General features: G+C 45.6%; 1 protein-coding gene across 1 annotated transcript; it reads right to left on the bottom strand.

Moving 5' to 3' along the window:
• Window positions 1-18: 18 nt before the first annotated feature.
• On the bottom strand, window positions 19-7461 carry ddx4 (DEAD (Asp-Glu-Ala-Asp) box polypeptide 4). Its single transcript, XM_064308875.1, has 15 exons — window positions 7446-7461; window positions 7337-7378; window positions 7104-7124; window positions 6329-6382; window positions 5516-5554; window positions 5126-5268; window positions 4884-5036; window positions 3823-3977; window positions 3580-3709; window positions 3085-3251; window positions 2688-2833; window positions 1944-2043; window positions 1289-1559; window positions 1053-1160; window positions 19-813 (listed from the first exon to the last, which is right to left on the bottom strand). Exons 1-15 carry the CDS (start codon window positions 7459-7461, stop codon window positions 736-738), a joined length of 1623 nt encoding a protein of 540 aa, XP_064164945.1. The 3' UTR covers window positions 19-735.
• Between the last annotated feature and the right edge of the window lie 7 nt (window positions 7462-7468).

The following is a 7468-nucleotide window of genomic DNA, read 5'->3' as shown; positions in this document are numbered from 1 at the left end:
AATACAATTAACGACCAGTAAATGTAACAACTAGTTTATTCACTAGTTCAGTTCGGCACATTTCTCAAAAGTATGCCAAACATCCATATTTCCTAAGTCTTCAACTCAGGCATTCACAAAATATTTTGCTTAAGCAACATAACCTGCAAACATAAGGTCAATCTTGAATGCTTGAAGCGAACATAACTATTCATCTTGAAGGCAGCAGGCTACATTTTTGTAGCATTTCAAAATCAAACGTATCCCGGGTATTACAAATGGTAACGGGTAAATTCAGCACGCAACTACTTTAAAGCCTATTATAGTGTCAAATCACACTAACTAACCTCACTGAAAACTATTTTTGTGACCTAATCTGCAAAAAGGAGTGCGCCAGTGATGGCTCATGCGATTTAAAGACGATGAAAGAAAACCACAAGTGCCCAATACTTGATTAACACCCATTACAACATTGATTTGTGAAACTAGCTTCCAGTTTGGCCAAATCCTTCACGAGTTGGTGACACTGTAGAACCCAGGTTGAGGCATAGTAATTGCCATACAACAATTGCAAGAAAATATATCAGTTACTGATGTGCAAATTTTGCCCACTCAGTCATCCAAAACATAAATAAAAATGGAAAACGGGTATCAAAATCTAACAACCCAATTTCAAAAACTCAATACTACATATAGCAAGGTTTATAAAAAAATTAATTAAAAAAATAAACAAAAAGGAAAAGGGGAAATGACAATTCATTCCCATTCGTCCTCATCTGCCGGCTGGCTCTGGACAGCTGGCTGCCTGCCATTCTCCCTCTGGAAGGCTCCACCCTAAACAACACACAGTGCTGTCAGTTACAATACTTGGCAGGGACAGGGTGTCATTACTTAACAGAATTATCATCTCAAAAGGAAACTACAGACTATTATGTCATATCAATGAAGGCCCAACCGCTTGCCTGATAAAGAAAATGACTTCACGATTTGTTAGAGCTTGCCTTTTGAAATTGGGAAATTCAGTAATGTTAATTTCGTAAAGGTGGGAAGATAAAACACACTCAAGTGCTTACTTTGCGAGTGTCGGTAGAGGCGAACACCTTCCCGCGAGGATTGAACCCCATGGTGCCATGAGCACCACTGGCTATTTCTTCCAGCCATGACGGTACTTCCTGCTGAGCCTATAAAAAACAAAAGATAATTTTAATGAAAATCAAACCAGTCGCTAACGTTCATTTACACTTCGTGCTTTATTTTGCCGCCTTGTTTTTTCCCCCAACACGCTTTGGCACCAAGCTTGTCGGTTTACCCCTGCGAGGACTTTAACCAGAGAGCGGGCCAGCGGGGTGTCGGCCTCAGGGTCAAAGAAGGACATCGCTCTCCCCGTGTTCCCACATCGTCCTGTCCTCCCGATGCGATGCACATACTCGTCGATGTTGGAGGGCAGGTCAAAGTTCACCACGTGCTGCACATGCTCAATGTCCAGCCCTCTGGCTGCGACCGAGGTGGCCACCAGGACAGGGCACTTCCCGGTGCGGAAATCTGCCAGAGCCTGCTCCCTCTCCCGCTGTTCTCGGTCGCTGTGGAAACAAAATACAGGCTTCACTTTCCCTCTGGCCAGTTTAAACATTTGATAAGGGTGTTGTCACAACTGTAAGCAAGCAAAGGATCATGAGCATATTTCAAATACTTGAGATAAGCCTTCATGTGAAATTCTCTTTTGACCAAAACAGTTTGGTTATGATTTTGTATATTACAGCAGGGAACATCACATAATTCAGTTACCATTCCCAGCTACCTTTATGAAATAAACATATTCCAAGCATCTCAAACTGCCCTATGAACGAACATTTTAACCCACATCTACGTTATGTTAAAATGCTTCACTTCCTTGAGAAACCTCAAGATGACAGCTAACTGTTAAAGTCAGGATGGAACCTTTTACATGAAAAGGAAGCGCTCACCCATGTATACTTGTGGTAGGTACATTCTCCTGGCACAAAAAAGTTGCAATAAAATCTGCTTTTCTTTTTGTTTCCACAAAAACCATTGTGCGTTCTGAGCCTAAAACAAGGGGGAGGGGCAAACCAGAGAATTAGAATATCATGGAATCAAATCTGAATGCACTGACAGAATTGCACAGAACAACCATAGGCAGGGCTCCTACTTTTCAAGGACCTTAGACAACCAGTGTTACAAGTAGCTTATGTAGTAATGTACAACCTTCACAAAATTCCTTACATCAATGTAGTTGTGATGCATAGCTTGAGAACAGCACTGATGTCAATTAACAGCACTTTTTACTGTGCAGAATGATAGCTGTGTAATAAAAACCACTTACAAAAAGGATACAATTTCAAATAAAAACAAGAATCTTCCGTCATGGTGCACACAATCAAAGCACTTAAACCACCCTGAAGTTTCTACTTTACCATGGGAGCGAAACAATGACTACACCCAAATGCCTGAAAGTGGCAGTTCAGATGCATTTGCCAATGTTTTACCACTTAACTACGCGAGGTCTGTTTCAAACCACGTTTCCACCCAAGTCATCTTCGGCACGATCGCACCGCTAGTGATCACTGATCTTATCTGCGGACTTCCTTCCAGTGACCTATATACCAGCCACGTTATCAGGACAGCCGATCGAGGACTGAAGAGCCGAGGGAGGAAACGCAAAGCAAGCGGCAGGAGAGCGGCGCACGCACCCGTGGTTTTCAGGAACTCCATCAGCGAGTCTCTCTTGGAGAACTGGGTCACCTGGATCACGTTCTGCTCCACATCACTGCAGGCCCCGCCCACTTGCCCCACCGCCAGGAACAGGTAGTCCTTCTTCAGGAAATCCGCAGCCATCCTGCCACATCGCGGGCCAGACATAAGTGAGACACAGTACTACCAGCCCCAACCCACAGGCTTCGTAAATGGCAACTAGTAGTTTAAAAAAAAAAAAAACAGTCGCATAAACCTTCACCTTTAAATTATTTCAGCGAACACACCACTTTTATATTTGATAGTAAACATTTCTGTATACAAACTGAAATGCGCCAGAGGTGTAACAGGATACTCTGGGGAACCCCCAGGTACCGGTGGTGCAGTGACGCTCACCTCTGGATGTCTTCGGGGTAGGTGGCGCTGAACATCAGCGTCTGGCGCTCCTCTTTGGAGGGCATGCCGGGGGACCCCACCAGCCGGCGCATGTCCGGCTCAAAGCCCATGTCCAGCATGCGGTCGGCCTCGTCCAGCACCAGGTAGCGAAGCTTGCTCAGTCCCACCTGGGGGAGGGTCAGCCACGCACGTTCCCAACGTGAGAACCACACACCACAGCCACAACCGACTCCCATCTCTGCAACAAGCCTAAGCGAGCGAACAGCCCGTCATATACTAGTCACTTCAAACCGGTGGGCTTGAGGAAGTGGCAAAGCCCTGGGACTTCATTATTAACCACAGCTACCCGTAGAGTCCCTTGCAGCTTAAATATTACTGTTATAACCCATCCTTCACTCATCAGCCTGTACAGCTAGAGCCTAGGACCCAGAGCACATTCTTTAGAATCAGGAGACTGCACCGATTTCCAGCTTAAATGCAAGATCCTTGTGTCACCTTTCCTCGTCCAATAATGTCCAGCAGCCTTCCGGGAGTCCCGCACAGCACGTTGCAGCCCTTCAGCACCTCCCGGATTGTGTACCCCGTGCTCACGCCTCCGTACACCACCACCGTGCGCACGCACGTCCTGCACGAGATGAGCAAGCTCCGTCACAGGCTGCTAAAGATCACCGTCTCGACAATTCAAGAACGATTCTATGCTCTTTCGCGGTTGCGATTTACGGTCGAGAGATCACAAACCCAAAGGCAAACTTCCGGGACTCCAGGAAGATCTGGTTGATGAGCTCCCGGGTCGGGGCCACGATGATGGCCTCGGGCTCCTGGACCTCGCTGAAGCGGCTGGCCGCCACGCCGTCCGCCATCAGCTGCTGCAGGATGGGAAGCAGGAACGCCGCCTGCAGGAGGGACGGCAGGGCGGGTCACCCCGTCACTCTCACCCACCATCCACACCACAACACCGGGGGCCACCATGACACGGCACATCACCGCACAGCGCTCATTCTGGAGACCTGCTCAACCGCAGAGCACCAATATCAAACAGACATAGAGCAGAAGTCAAACCCATCGCAGAAACGGCAACGCTGGCCATCCTGCAGCACGTTTTTAAAGAGTAAGCGATTAACAATACTGTCCAAATGAGTACATTTCTTATTCTGAACCATCCTAGTTTAATGAACTTCTGCTAGAAATATTCATTGAACTCCAATGGTTCCTAATGAAACAAAAAACTAATTTGCCAAAAAGATGCTATAAATTAATCTAGGGCTATGCACCAACTGGTAATATTATATAAGCATTTTGATGTGCACCCGACATAGCTTGGCTACATAGCTCACATGAAATATTTTATTTTATTTATTAACCTTTATTTAAAACAGGAAAAGTCTCATTGAGATTAAATATCTTTTACAAGAGCGTCCTGGCCAAGACAGGCAGCAGCACAATTAACAGGGTTGCAGACATAACATATAACAAATACCCATTAGAAAAAGGAAATGTGTCATTTACTGTAGCAACACGTTTAACTGTGCATCTTCCAGACTGAACAGAAAGTATTAACACAACTGGCTCTTAGTCATACAGCAGGCGCTCGTATTAATACAAATCAGAGCTATCAGCCCCCATCTCTTCCATCCACTGCAGCCGCGGCAGGCCTACACAGCACTTACTCATGCATTAAACATCACAGACCGCCAGACACTCAAGCAGTCAGCAGTACATTAAGACCATGTAATTGTGGTGTCACTTAGCATTCTGGGAGCCAGCGGGGATGGGGTGGGGGGGGGGGGGTGGTGACTGACCGTCTTCCCAGAACCGGTCTGCGCGCAGGCCATCAGGTCCCGCCCTGCGGTGATGATGGGGATGCCGTGCTTCTGCACGGGCGTGGGCTTCACGTAGCCCGACTTGCCAACGTTCCGGCTCAAGGTCTCACACAGGCCTGCCTCTTCAAATTTCTACAGGGGAGAGGGAGAGGGATGGAGATCCAGTGTCCCTCGCTCAGAGAGGCAGGGGGGCGCCCCAGACCGATGGCAGTGCCACTCACCATTATGGCGGGAGGTGGGTTGTCCCCACTGACGTCCACCAGGATGTTGTCGTACTTATCAAAGTTGATCCCGGACGCGTAGTGAGCAAATATGGAGTTCTCCTCCTCAGGGGGAGGCGGAGGCACGTAGATCACTTTGGGACCTGAGGGGCAGAAAGTGGAAGGCTGTGTTGAGCACAAGCAGATGCCACAATTCATCTCCAGCTAGTGATGACACCCATCAGACTGCTAATAAAACTGGAAATGCCCTATCTGCCAATTAAAGATGCCCTCCACAATCCACACGCCAAGGTCCATTTTCCAGTTCACTGTGCCTTGGTTCTGCCCTCCTCACCACTATCGTTTCATCCACATTAAATCACGGCTGTGAAACGGCAGTTCAATTCTCACCTGCATTTTCTCCGCCATCTCTACCTTCCTCGGTCGAATCTACACAATGAGAAATCACAGCTGAAATGGTTTCTACAAGCAAATCTTTAAGGTCAGTGGGGTGGAACAGGTATGTAGATCCTTTATAATGCACATTTCAAGGTCAATCTTAGGTCCTTGCAATTGGTTCATTGTCCCAATGGATTTTAGTCCTCAAAAGATCTCCTGTATATATGCCTGTGCTCAACAGATTTTACCAAAGGTAAATAAACCTAACTGAAAACACCCACAAATTAAATGGTTTGCCATTCTTTGGAAAAGCAGAACTGATGATGAATTTCCCATTTGGGACATGCTTGGCTATATTTAAAAGGCATACAAGAGAAAACAGCACTTTCTTGCCGTCAGACACACTTAATCATTTGGCACAGCTATGAATTTTCCGCTGAAAACCACACGATTCCCAGTTTTTCCCCAAAGAACAGCGGCTATGTTGGTATAGCTGGCCAAAGACTTTTGTCTGAAGACAGAAGTGTTTCCCAGATAATCACGGAAAGCATAAAAAAAAAAAAGGATTCACTTCAAGTATTCATGGTATTTTACAGTGAAATTCGTGGTAATTATGTTTCCTTCACCATAGGATTTGAAATAAAAGCAGCACTGAGCAAGTGCATACAACTGAATGTCAACATGCAACACAAATCTGGCGCCATCGGGTGGAAGGGAGTTGAATTTCAGCAGAATCACTGCCTTGGACTGGTTAAACCCCTGGAAGCTAGGTGTAAACCATCACTGACTTTTACTGTCCGCCATCAGCTGCTCTTGGATAGCTACCTTGACGGAAGCCTCCCCGGCCCCCTCTCCCTCCAGAGTCGCTTCTGAATCCTCCTGGTGAAAAAAATAAAATAAAAAATGAATCAATGCAACAGCATTATTAACCATGAGCACATTCCCAAACCAAAAACCTGTGCTTTGCTAGAGAGCAGCATTATGGGTCAATTAGAGATCCTAGTCCAAGCTGCATTTTGATCAGCAGGACCAGCTCATCAGGTTAAAGGCTTCAAAGGCAGCTTAAGTATTTGTTGTGTTGCTGCCATTGTCGGCCAGCACCCTTAGGACCCTGGATACTTCTCTTGTCAAGAGGTGCAAGCCAAGCAGGCGTGTGATGGTTAGTACTAGGATGAGAGACTTGGGAAAAGGAAATTGCTGCTGGAAGTCAGGGATTGGTAAACTGGCCTGCCTGTTAAATAAAGGAGGAATAAAACATCTAGTTTCTCCTACAAACAGTGCCAGGTACACATGACAGCAAGACAGTGAAGAGGTTCTGGCCAAGTTAACATTGTTATTGTTAGCCAGCAGTACAGCTCCAAATTATTTTCATCCAAATAAGTTATACTCTGAATAACTCATTTTCCAGATCCAGGAATGTAACACTCGTGGTTGGCTACAGACTACAGCATTTGCGTTCTCAGATTTATGTAATGTTGTATGTTTTTATTTCAATCAACACTGACCAATCAGATGCAAACCACTGGTTTGTGACCAATTTAGTGAGATTATTTGTTAGCAAATTAAGGCTGCCGAGAGGAAATGTACATCAAATAAATACCTTCATCGTAGTCATCAACCCCTGCAGAAGACAAAACAGATACATTTAAATGACTAACTGCGTTTGAAAACACAGTGCAAGGGTTAGCCAATTCTTAAATGTCTGAACAATACCTTCCCGTATAGATGAGTCACACTCAAAAAATTCCAGTAGAAACTGAACATGAGCTCAGCCCAAACTGGTCAATGATACAATGTATACAATGTAGACAAAAAAATATAAGAAAATAAGACCTGAATTGGAGTCCCCAAATCCTCCACCTCGTCTGGCTCCCCCTGTGGGAGATCACAAACTACGTTATTTACATGACAGGGTGTGGGTGTTATTCTGAATAATTCAGACATCTATGAACCAGCATTGCTCTT

Source organism: Anguilla rostrata, chromosome 14 (assembly GCF_018555375.3).
Source record: "Anguilla rostrata isolate EN2019 chromosome 14, ASM1855537v3, whole genome shotgun sequence".
NCBI classification, from domain to species: domain Eukaryota; kingdom Metazoa; phylum Chordata; class Actinopteri; order Anguilliformes; family Anguillidae; genus Anguilla; species Anguilla rostrata.
The sequence above is the reverse complement of the archived record's forward strand: the minus strand, read 5'-3'. Positions and strand labels throughout refer to the sequence as shown.

What these genes read in the sequence shown, in the direction of transcription:
- ddx4 (XM_064308875.1), bottom strand. An exon ending in TCCCGGAAGTTTGCCTTTGG is followed by an intron (nt 3,710 to 3,822) that starts GTTTGTGATCTC and finishes CATCTCGTGCAG; the next exon opens with GACGTGCGTGCGCACGGTGG. An exon ending in ACATTATTGGACGAGGAAAG is followed by an intron (nt 3,252 to 3,579) that starts GTGACACAAGGA and finishes ACCCTCCCCCAG; the next exon opens with GTGGGACTGAGCAAGCTTCG.